Here is an 11,987-nt window from a genome sequence, read left to right on the forward strand (position 1 = left end):
CCTGTCAGGTTTTCCGGGCATATGCTTCCTGTCAGGTTTTCCGGGCCTTTTTTTTTGACGGGCTGAATTTCTCGTACAATTGATTTGCGTTGCTGATATGATATGTTTGCGCTTTCTATCAATGCATGGGGACACAAAACTTTCATGCTTTCTTGAGAAAAAATTACAATGCACATGTCTATGCGTAAAAACAGAGTGTGTGTTTTTTTTTGGGTCAAAAGGAGTTTTCCCCTGCCCCATGTCATGCAAATGAGGCAAGAAAAACAACACCCAACTGTTCACAGCGCTCGGGATCAGCCAAAGTAGCTGAGCACTCAAAAAAGAGAGCATGCTTGTGTACGCATAGCATTTGTGTGTTTTTCTCTCCGTTCACAGATTTCTGAGGGATCATGGCTGAGAAATGCCTGGCCGAAAGAGGCTATGGGGCTTATCACGCACCACTGGCTGGCGAGCGGCGACGGTTGCGGCTTCCAGTTGTGAAGACGAAAGGGAGGCAAACGTTGCAGCTGCCCTATCCTATGCTCTGTTCATGAATCATGACAGGCAGCATAGCATCATGCATCCCCTAGTCTGTCTATCCAAGAACTGAAAGTAGTCCCTTGAACTTAGCCAGAGAAGCTAATAAGCCACATGGTTAACGGGACGGCTCGGACCATTTTTGTCTCTCGACCATGCCTCTGCGTAACTGAGATGCACACGGCCATCATCTTGTTTTGACGGCTCGAACATGCTGGAATGGAATGCTTGGATCGAGTCAAAGACTTGACCGGCGAATCCATCCCACTGAACACATGCGTCTGCATTGCAATCAGCTTGAACACATGCGTCTGCATTGCAATTAGCTAGTGTTTCGCCACTGGTAATCACCCATGCCTTTGCCGCACATGGAGATGGAGATGGAGAGGTCGGCGCCCGTCCGGCAAGGCCGCAAGGAACATGGGGCTGGCGTAATAAACGTCGCCCAATAATTCGCAGGACCAACCGATCATCATTTATATACGTGTCCAGCTCCAGCCATGTGTGCCGGATAGGGGGGGTTTCCCCACGTTCATCTCTGATACGAGGCACCCCGGCGCAGCCATACATCGCAGCTATCATTTCATTTCACACGGAGTGCAGCTAGTACTCCCTCCGTAAACTAATATAAAAGCGTTTAGATCACTACGCAACAAGTAGAGAGGTGATGCTCTTATGATGGATGTAACAAAAACTTTGCAAGTTGATACACTAGTACTACTGAAAAAATTGGGGAGAAAAGTTGCATGTTTTTTTTTTCAACAAAGGGTGTGGATGGCCAAAATCATAGATTGGCACGTGGGCGCAATCTTTGGCATGCAAATGCAACTCAACATCATCACCCATGAACAGCACAATCTGTAAAGTAGGTTATTGGCATGTTCCCAAGTCCCAGCCCTAGCTTTCATGGCATAAATCGAATGCCCCATCAAATACGTACTACTCCTACTACTGAAAACAAACACAAAAAAATGTGGAAAGACGCAAACCTGTGTGTGGAACGGCTTTTTAACAACATCTAGTGAGTGTTAGCGTTTGCCTTAGGGCGAATCATTTCAGCGCAGCTGAATGTCCGAGACAGACTGCGACTGAAGACAACACACAGAGAGCTACGTACATATACTGAACAAAAGTGTACGCTTCGTCTCGGGCAATTGAAGTTACAGCACCCAAGTAACAGCAACAAAAATGCGCTGATCATTGGAAGAAATGAAAATGATGGATTCAACCTTGATTGAGGCATAAGAAAGAATGAAAAGGAGGAATTCAAGATCGGATCTGAGACAAAACTCACTTTTCCCCCTCCATAAAATCACTTTTGCATACTGCCTTTTCAGCCTTAGCTAGTCAAAAGTCACTTCACGATCAATCAATCATAGTCACTCTCTTCAGAACAACAGAACATGCAGGAGAGTAGGAGACACACACAACAAGGAGAACAAGTGATGGCCTGATGATGGTTGATACACTCCTACTCAATAATCACAGATGGGGAACTAAAGCTGCCTGTTGATGACTACTGAGAGATTAGCACGTGAGCTACCTTTTTTGTATATAACTCAACATCACATATGTGCAGCACAAGCAGTAAAGTAGATCATTGACATCTTCCTAACCATACCTTTTGTTTGCGTAAATATCAACGCAAAAATGTGGAAAGACAGCAAACTCAGAATAACAACATATGAAGTGTTTGCAAAAATGTGGAAAGGCAGCAAACTTGGAGTAACATCATATAAAGTGTTTTGCCTTAGGAGTAGCTTCACAACGCAGCTGAATGTCTTTGAACAGATAACAATCAAAAGCAACACATTCTGCACAACTTTTGATAACACGATTTGGATTAAACAACAGAACGTGCTTCGTTAACTTAGAAACAAGTACTGCCTACTATGATGCATGTGCACGTGCATTGTCTTTTAATTTGTTCAAAAGTAGAAGCTACTTGTCCAGGTTTGAAGCTACAAATCTTAAAAGTAAAACTATAAGTTAATTGAATGGTGTGTTCTTTAGATATAAATGAATTGTGTGTAGTAGAATGAATGTTTGACAATATAAAACAGTGTAATGAAAACTTCACGTTCCATTAAAACCACTGCAAGCCTTTTTTAGCCTAAATAAAGGATGCTGCCTACTGAATTCACAAAAGCTGGAGCCCAACTAGGCTTCCTTAAAGGTTGGTAAAGGAGCAGTCAATGTGTTAAACTACCAAAAGAACAGGTCAACTTCTAGAGTTGTGAAATTGCCACAAAATAAATCAAGGCTACGGTGACAGATGTACATAGTACTGAACCCATGACACTTTGCGTAACAAAATTGTGAAGCAATAAATCTTCAGAAGGTGCTAAAGAGGAGTTGAATAGAGTGGATCGATCCAACACAACAACGCACACTAACAAATAATAACATCTGCAGGCATGTATAAATGCTTCGACTATGAAGAACACAGCCTTCTAAATGTTCTGTGCAGTTCAGTTTTACTGAATCAGTGGAATGAGATGGAGACACAAGAGAATAGATACCAGCATTCGAAGGAAAGGTACTGAAACTCCGCACTATTAACTAATCTATCTATCAAGAGAAAGCACGCGACGAATCACGCATCCATGAGAGGAAACAGAGCAATGCCACAAGGCAACCCCAGAAGTAACCAGTCTCCAAATCAACCACTCTTTTGCTAACCAACCAATTCCATCCATCAAGAGGTAGCAGCTACACCATATACTTAATAACAATTCGGTAGCAAAATGGCTATAGGGCTAAAACAATAACAAATCGGCAAGCATTCGGGTTGGGGGAACTCTCATGCTGTCATGTCCTTTTTCCCCACCCACACTCTAAAATACTTACTATCGCCCTCAACATTGCCCTCATCACCCTCGAGAGCAGGGCAGAGCAGAAGCAGAGCTCAGACGTTGCAGTGGAGGCAGTCGCAAGACCTGGGCGTGAAGGAGCAGAATCCGAATGGGCGGTTGGGGATGTTGCAGTTGATAGCGTAGCAGCACGGGGAGAGGACGCAGGCGCCCCTGGGCCCGCCGCAGCAGGTGCAGGGCGCGCAGAGCTGGAAGCTCCCCAGCCGCCGCCGCGTCTCGTTCAGCACCACCCCGCTGAACCCCGACCCCCCAGCCGGGGCCATCGGCACCATGCGCACCGCCGCCTGGTCGGACCCCTCGCCCGCCGCATCCGGGACGACCTGCGCGCGCCGAGAGCAGGCAAGGCAATGTCAGGGCCAAGATTCGCGGAATTGGGCGGCGCAAGCAGGACAGGAGGTGTAGGCGCTTACCGGTGAAGAGTGGGCGGCCGCGGCGAGGAGGAGGAGCAGCAGGAGGAAGAGCAGCTTGGGCATGGAGGCGGGCATCCTCGGTCGGTCGCCGGGCCGGAGCGGGGATTTGGACTGTGCAGCGGGCGGGGAGGGGTGGGCTGGGCTGGGGAGTGAGGTCCTTTTCGGGGGAAGTGGCAGTAGCCGACGACGGACGGACGACTTGGGATGGAACCGGAGGGCGAGATCTCGTCTCGTAGAAAGGCAGAGGCTACGGTACGCTCGCTCACCGGCTGGCTGCCGTCACGCCCGTCGTCACCCCCCTCGGCCGTCGGGTGGGCACCGCACCGGGTGGACGCTAGTATAGAAACCAGGATACAGGAGTGGCAGTAAATAATACGCACATGATGTGCCGGCCCGTGTTGAAATCGCGCGCCCCCCATCGACTTTGGCGCGTTCATACCCGCGCACTCGAGATCTTCCTTCCCATGCCTATGCCCATGATAATTGCTGCTGATCTTGCCTAGGATCTCGATGTGGACGAGGCTGACGGGTCACTGGGATGGCGGTGCTCGCGTCGTCGGCAGATGATGATTCTGTTTTCGATCCTGTTTGTTACAGGGAGGTCTTGCAAGAGGCCAGGACAAATTGACACTGTTGTTAAACCTGGACGGACGGAGAGACGGACACCGGATCGTCAGTCAGGAATTGAAAATCAAGCTTCTTCGATTAGGTGGTACTGTACTATCTAGATCATCATCACAAGTGTCAAGAAGGAGAATAAAATTTGTGCGGCGGCTTTGAGAGGAAGTGCCCTATGGTTGGGACGATTCCACACTGTTACCAAAGAGAGAGAAGGTGGATGAGACGACGATCGTGAGATCGAGGGCAATTCGGTTGCCACCACAATTTGGGGCAGGCATTTATGCGACACCCCCGCAACAAGAAAAGTGGTTGGACCAGGTTCGGCGCCTTATCATCATCATCACCCCCCACATTAAACCTGGGTCGTTGGGGGGACGGCCGGTTGCCTCACAAAACTTTCTCCGCAACAAGATCATGATGGCGATGCCACAACCGAAATCGGCGCCAAGTTTTGCACCTCATTCTACCTCTCTACCCTTCGCCCTGTGGTCAAGAAAACCCAACCAGCACCCACTAACCAATACTACTCACCCAGCTTAGATCAACTAAGTGCAGGGTGCAAACATTTGATCTGCAGTAAAGAAAGAAAAAGATCACCTCTGTCAGGAAACCACTGATGAAGCAACGCCAACATTTTCAACACTGCATTCAAGCATTATTTCATTCGGTAGCAAATGGCTTCTCCATCCATCCAAACACTGACCCGCATTAACAAAAATAACAACTGTACATCTCTGGTAGCAAACTCGATTTTTACAGAACTTGATTCCGGGGAGTTAGGGGGGAGAACATTCGCGGGGCGCGCCCGAGGGAGGGACGACAGCTCGCGATGGCTTTTATACATCATCGAGATCAATCAAGGTAGGGTCAAATGCCAGGGAGCCTTGCCTTAGGAGGCGTACGCAGACCCGGAGGGGGACTCCAGGAGACGCCGACCCATGGGCGCGTTGGGCGACGCCGAGGCAGAGTAGCCGTACGCGTAGACCCCCATCGGAGCCGCCATTGGATGGTCGAACTTGCAGTTTACGCCGAACTTGCAGATGCCATAGCGAGAGTAGAACTTGCAGAGCTCTTCGCCCTGAAAATCTCAAACAAAAATGGCTTGTCATGATCTAAAAACAGGTGCGCTGGGAACAGCAAAGATGAACTAGTATTTGAGAAGCTGCAACAAAATCATTAGCTAAGCATAATAGGCCCTTCTCTTAATTAGCAGGCCTCAGCCATTTCAATTTGTGAGGAACTAGAAAATCTCAAACTACATATGATCCAGTCAATAGCTAAATAAGTACAGCGTGTTAACCAAATACTCCTTCTGTTTCTAAATATAAGGCCGTGTTCGGCTCCTCTCCGCTCCGGAGCAGACGAGCCTCTAGCTCATTTTTACGGAGCGGCCTAAACTGAGCTCCACAACTCCGTGGAGTCGGAGCGGATGGGATGGATTCCGAACACGGCCTAAGTCTTTTTAGAGATTTCAATATGGACTACATACAGAGTAAAATGAGTGAATCTACACTCTAAACTATGTCTATATACATTCATATGTAGTTCGTATTGAAATCTCTAAAAATACTTATATTTAGGAACGGAGGGAGTAATAACTAAACAGAGGTACTCTACTTATCACTTCCCTGTCAGACTGGCATCTTATAATAATGTTCTGGTTGGTAAAATGCTGAGTTTTATCATAAAACAGTGTGAAACCAAGAAAAGTACGGTTTAATAATAGTCCTCGAATATGCAGGATTTAGCTTTAGTAAATATGCTGAATTTCTTGCTTGTAGAATTGCTCATCAATATCAGGAACTATATATTATTGCAGAATCAATTGTGTAACCAATAAATAAACATGACAATTTATCAAGCATCTTTGGTTCTACAATTCATCCCAAATCTATACTCAAAGAAAGATAATGTAAATCAACTGCTTAACTAAGATGGTACAAGGGTCTCCCACAGAGGGATGCTGAAGGTGGTACAACGCTCAAAACACAGGCAAAAACTATCATGGACAATGAGATAACGATAAGCAGAAACAGTGAAGGGATTCCATGTACTTACTGGGCGTAATGGAAGACCCATTGGGCTCAAGATACAGTCTGGGGGAGGCTGTGAGCGCACCCGGGGATGATGGAATTTGCAAACCGCACCAAATTTACAATCTCCAGTCTTTATGTAGTATATGCATTCTGGATGATCAGGTCTCTCAGGAAATACATTCTCTCTCTGCAGTGCATACTGAGGTGCAGGAAACGAACTGGATCTGTAGGGTGATTGCATTCCCTGATTTCCTGCACTGGCTTCACCTTGTCGAGAAGTTCCATAGTATTGTTGAGCCCCTGGAGACTGTAGTCGACTCTCAGGAGATGAAACAGGTACCATTTGGCCCTTGAAAGATAAGAAAAAACAAAAATATCAACCCTAAATATAGGCTCCAACATGTTTTTATTTCACAAAATTAGAGCTAAATAGCTAAAGCCAAGTAAGATTATAGACCAAGCAGCATGACAGAGCTTTCCAAGATGCATATAGAATAGACTCATTTGTGACTGAACTTAATTCTTTTCTTTGAGCAAATCATTATTACCTAGTTTGAACATTTGTCTCCCAGGAAACATCAACATGGCAATAGTAATTCAAGTAGCAACATAATGCAAGTATAGACAGGCCATATAAACAGAGTCATGAGATAAAACGAAAGGATCAAAGGTTAGACTTGCAGAAATCCAAATAAAGGGAAAAGGATAAGTTAAAAGTTGAGACATGAAACTGATGTATTTCTTATGTTTTTCCCCTGTTGGTCTAGGAAATAAACAGATAAACACATCATGACTAAGAGAAAATTCATTATATTGTGTTACTATGAAATGAGATGATCTTACAGGATATGAGTTCCAGTTTGGTACTTGAACAAGACCCTGTGGTACAATCATCGGTGTATAGTTTGAAGGACTTTGCCATCTAGGGCTTGGAATGAAAGAACCTCTTGGATAAGTCCAGCTTGCCATTGTTCCAGTATAGGAATGTGGACCGGTGCTTCCAGAGTTATGTACAGGAGGATAAATAGGGGAACCACGTGAAGAAGCCACCGCATTGAAAATTTCTGGATGGTTAAATTTACATGTATTCCCATATTTACACTGTCCCGTTTTTAAGTAGTATGCACACTCCCTTTCATTCTACAGCAGCAAAATAGATTTCAGCTCAGTACAACAAGCAGAAAAATATATAAAAGGATGGACAAATAAAATATTCTACTAACAGTAAACAACTAACCGGTCGAAGTGGATATCCCAATGTGTTTAGCTGCACCATTCCTGCGATTCCAGCCTTTTCTCTAGGGTGATGGAATTTGCACGTAGGCCCAAACTTGCATGTTCCAGTCTTCAGATAGTACTGCATGAAAAACGTTGAGAAATTCTATCAGTTCAACACTTGTCCAGCAAGGCATAAAAATGCTACAATTATACTGCTTGTAGATTGCAGGATATAGACTCTACAAACATGCCATGGAACAAATAATAATACCCTGTACTTTTACAAAGGGCACTCCGAAATTGTGGTTATCATCCTGACAAAAACTGAAGCTAAATCACTTATTTTCTTGCTGTATGAGTACTTCTACAAATTCTTGTAACAGTTATCTTGAATGGTTTGGTGTCATATGATAATCAGTCCTTAAAAACAAGCACTGAAGAAAGAACTAGGAGAATTACAAAGTCCAGATATGAACCACAACTTTTTTTTTGGCTTGACCTATATAAAAGCATCAACCAAATTTAATACCCCCCTTGTCTCCACATGTTTTCACTAAGCATTTTTTAACAAGATAAATAATTGCTCCAACACATCACATAAGCAGAAAACAAGCCACACATGAGTATATGACACTGCTGATATTGTTAACCAAGGCAGCATGGCATGAATCCAAGTAAAATCAATGACGAAACAACAGCTTCTGAATGAACAAATGGTTCCTAAATATAATTACCTGACATTCAGGTTGTCCCACCCTCTCAGGATATTCTCCTTTCATTCTGGCAGAGGCAATAGCCTGACAATAAGCAGGTCAGTTGAGAAGAAAAATGTGAGATGAAGCAACAACAATAAGTATATAAAGAGGTTTTACAGAAAATTGGCGGTTAGTACTGTAATGACTCTAAGGAACAGGAATGATATCCAGCTCGCCGGTGGCAATCATGAACAATCCAAAAGAAAGTGGCATACTGGTGACAATTATCCAAAAGAAAAGTGGATTCTATCTACTATGACACATGAGTAACATATAGCAAACTTTATCCAATGCAAATGGAAAAGTACAGGGAATCATAGACTAGTAGACCCTCACCAAGCTAAAAACTTTTTATCAAAACATACTTACTGATGCTAGGATATTTATGTGCCTTCGAATGAGAAAGCACTTAACTATCTAAAGGTGGTCATACGAATCATGTTACTACTGAGCATTTTGCGCATTAATGATTTGCATTAAATTCGGTCAAAATTACTACATTTAACTCCGCGGTGCAATAGGAACAAATCAACACAAGATGTTTCCCTTCTACTAATTGCGTATTCATTTTACAGCCCTGCTTATGTACTACACGAGGATATAACATATTAGAAAATGTACAAAACGTAACCCTGACGATTGTGAACATGTGACACAAAGCAGAATGGAAACAACAGCTGGGAGAGGTATGTTTAGTCACCGTATTCCTGTCCTGAGGGTGATTGAACCTGCAGCTCATGCCGAACCTGCACAATCCAGTCCTGAGGTAGTAGGTGCAGTCCGGTTCCCCTGGCCGCACAGGATATGGCCCAGATTGCATAGTGGCGCCGCTGCTCATGGCCATCTGCTGCCACATTCCCTCTGCATTGCGCGCACACACAAAACTGATTAAAATCGAGATCAAACAAGTTTGCAGATTGATTATTAAGCGCCAACAGAGTATCCACATTCTACAAGTAACAGCATGCAAGACATGGAAAGTAACAGCATCGCGGCCTGGCACGATCAATCACCCTCAAAAACCCCAATTCCACGCCGACAGGGATATACGCAAAAAGATAGCTTTGGCCACCGTCAAAATCCGCTGGGGTTACCACTCCCCGATCCATGGCAGGATACCGTGAGAACGCCCACTGATTCCGCAGGAAATTGCGGAGCCAAAAAGGTAAAACCGAGCATCCGAGCTAAACCTACGGCGCGGAATTTAGCTTCCGATTATAACCCCAATTCCCCAAAACGGCCCGGGCGCTCGGGCGTGGCGGGGAGAGGAGCCACGGAAACCCTAACCTTCATAGAGAGCGTCCGGGTCGGGCGATGGCGGGTCGGCGGCCGCGGCGGTGGCCGTGGCGGGGGGCGGGGGAGGAGGAGGCGAGGGGGCGGCGGCGGAGGCCGTGACCGTCACCACCGCGGGAGCGGAGGCCCTTCCGGCTTCGTCCATCTTCGGCGAGCGGCTGGGTCGGCCATCACGCGATCGCGGCGGCGGCGGCGGCCATTGGGGGAGGGGCTCCGGCGAGTGATCGGTGGCGGTGTGTGCAGGATACAGAGGGAGAGAGGGGAGGCGCCCTGCCTGCCGCTGCCCCTTGTATTTATTTCTCCCCCTTTCTCTCGCTCTCTTTTTCGGTGCGCGGCCTGCTACGTGCACCCGCGCGTTGCACGCGCGCTGCCCGCTCACGCGATTATTCCCTTTTTCTACCCGGCGAAAATGCAGCGCTTTGCTTTTAAAATTATGATCACGGCAAGGGCATGGGAGAGCAAAACAGGTGAATTTTTCCCAAATCCCAAAAGAAAATTCAGGGCCATCTTTGCAACTGTGTTTTTACTATGTTGTGTTGGTTTCATCAACTTGAAAGGATGGAGCACTCGCTAATTTTTCAGCTAGGAGAGGGAAGGTAGTTTACTCACCGACTTTCATGTCTTGAATCGTCTGATGATGAGTTTGCCCACGGACCCCGGTATTTATAACCATGCCCGATGGAAAGAACTTTGACGAGGGGTGGAGGACACGGCGCCGCTCGGCTGGGTTTTATCCTTCGCCTGTCATTTATGCGTGTAGATAGAGATGAGGGGGGTGTCGGTGGTGGGAAAGGCGATGGTCAATGGCGGTATTGAAGAAAAAGGGGGTAGGTAGGGTGTGGGGCTAGCGGACGTTACGTTTGGCGGAGAAACCGAGAAGGATGTCGACAAGAATGGTGAGCTGGAGATTTGCGTGCGACCGGTGGCATGGGCTGCGAGGAGATAGAGGATCACACCCGAAAAAGATGAGGCGCCGAAAGGGGGCGCAGGGCGATGGATGCCAGAAGGCGGAGAGATGAGGCGCCGAAAGGGGGGCGCGGAACGCGGGGGCGATGGATGCCAGAAGGCGAAGAGATGAGGCGCTAAAAGGGGGGCGCGAAACGCGGGGGCGATGGATGCCAGAAGGCGAAGAGATGAGGCACCGAAAGGAGGGCGCAAAACACGGGGCGATGGATGCCAGAAGGCGAAGAGATGATGCGCCGAAAGGGGGGCGCGAAACACGGGGCGATGGATGCCAGAAGGCGAAGATATGAGGCGCCGAAAGGGGGGAGCGAAACACGGGGCGATGGATGCCAGAAGGCGGAGAGATGAGGCGCCGAAAGGGGGGCGCGAAACGCGGGGTGATGGATGCCAGAAGGCGAAGAGATGAGGCACCGAAAGGGGTCGCAGGACGCAAGGCGATAGATGCCAGAAAGCGAAGAGATGAGGCGAAGAAAAGTGCACTAAATGAGATATACGTTTCGCTACCATGTCTCGTGGTTTATGGCGTGTATAGATGGAGTGATGTCCGCGACTATCTTCCACGATAAGAAGTCAAATGCACTGTTTTAGTGGAAGCCAGGCGACCAAAAGCGTTGAGACGGGCAAAAAAAAACTACATATAGCTATTTTTACACCTCAATTTTCATAGTGGCATGCCTAATCCGGTCTACTATTTTCGTTCTCTCTTTCTTTTATTACATGCACCTTGTATCTTTTATAATTCCCGTGGAGCCTTCAAAGAACAATGTTTGTAAAACCTCGTCATGAGATCAAAAGACTCGACTCTGTAATAATTTTCCCTGTTCTTCCTTGTGTTTTTAGGACCGAACAGCTACGGTAGAGTGTGTCCGATAAAATTGATACGACAATGAATCTAGTTAGTCATGATAACATTGATGGTGGATGTCAAATGTGTAGTACTACTAAAATCGTATACACCAACATTATGGCGTATTACCTCCGTTGATACGGATATTTATCTAGATACGGGTGATGGATCACTGGAGGGAGTAGGTAATAACAACGCATCATTTCACTCTCCAAAACGGAGACCCGGTCTAGTAGCCTTGGCAGGCAAATCAAATGGGAAAGGAAAAGAGTACACTTGCGTGTGTGTGTGTGTTGACGACAAGTGGACGGGAGGGGAGCATCGTCCGCGGCGGTGGTGCGCGTAACAATTCCGCCCGCACTGTGCATGGTGCCAGTGTGCCCGGGGCGTCCGCCTCGGGTGTTTTTTCCCGTCCATTTTTTTCTTCCCCTGACCTGACGCTCCGCTCCTTTTAC

The 11,987-nt window shown here is 46.8% G+C and overlaps 2 protein-coding genes across 3 annotated transcripts; both read right to left on the reverse strand.

Annotated features, from left to right (window-relative positions):
• Positions 1-3,163: 3,163 nt before the first annotated feature.
• On the reverse strand, positions 3,164-4,130 carry LOC123080270 (uncharacterized). Its single transcript, XM_044503182.1, has 2 exons — positions 3,800-4,130; positions 3,164-3,709 (listed from the first exon to the last, which is right to left on the reverse strand). Exons 1-2 carry the CDS (start codon positions 3,872-3,874, stop codon positions 3,425-3,427), a joined length of 360 nt encoding a protein of 119 aa, XP_044359117.1. The 5' UTR covers positions 3,875-4,130; the 3' UTR covers positions 3,164-3,424.
• Positions 4,131-5,037: 907 nt separating this feature from the next.
• LOC123080269 (zinc finger CCCH domain-containing protein 12) lies at positions 5,038-10,410 on the reverse strand. Of its 2 annotated transcripts, none has more exons than XM_044503181.1 (7): positions 10,332-10,410; positions 9,130-9,290; positions 8,409-8,471; positions 7,694-7,813; positions 7,300-7,596; positions 6,479-6,805; positions 5,038-5,498 (listed from the first exon to the last, which is right to left on the reverse strand). In XM_044503181.1, exons 1-7 carry the CDS (start codon positions 10,393-10,395, stop codon positions 5,310-5,312), a joined length of 1,221 nt encoding a protein of 406 aa, XP_044359116.1. In that variant the 5' UTR covers positions 10,396-10,410; the 3' UTR covers positions 5,038-5,309. The 2 variants fall into 2 exon arrangements, with proteins under 2 accessions (XP_044359116.1, XP_044359115.1); XM_044503180.1 differs by lacking the exon at positions 10,332-10,410 and adding an exon at positions 9,717-10,021.
• Between the last annotated feature and the right edge of the window lie 1,577 nt (positions 10,411-11,987).

This window comes from Triticum aestivum, chromosome 3D (genome assembly GCF_018294505.1).
Source record: "Triticum aestivum cultivar Chinese Spring chromosome 3D, IWGSC CS RefSeq v2.1, whole genome shotgun sequence".
In the NCBI taxonomy this organism is placed as follows: domain Eukaryota; kingdom Viridiplantae; phylum Streptophyta; class Magnoliopsida; order Poales; family Poaceae; genus Triticum; species Triticum aestivum.

Excerpts from the sequence above, each read along its gene's own strand:
- LOC123080270 (XM_044503182.1), bottom strand. The coding sequence starts at position 3,874 with ATGCCCGCCTCCATGCCCAAGCTGCTCTTCCTCCTGCTGCTCCTCCTC. Across the intron at positions 3,710-3,799 it reads CGGCCGCCCACTCTTCACCG|GTCGTCCCGGATGCGGCGGG; the intron begins GTAAGCGCCTAC and ends CGGCGCGCGCAG.
- LOC123080269 (XM_044503180.1), bottom strand. The coding sequence starts at position 9,867 with ATGGACGAAGCCGGAAGGGCCTCCGCTCCCGCGGTGGTGACGGTCACG. Across the intron at positions 7,597-7,693 it reads TGGGATATCCACTTCGACCG|AATGAAAGGGAGTGTGCATA; the intron begins GTTAGTTGTTTA and ends TTGCTGCTGTAG. Across the intron at positions 5,499-6,478 it reads TGGGTCTTCCATTACGCCCA|GGCGAAGAGCTCTGCAAGTT; the intron begins GTAAGTACATGG and ends TGAGATTTTCAG.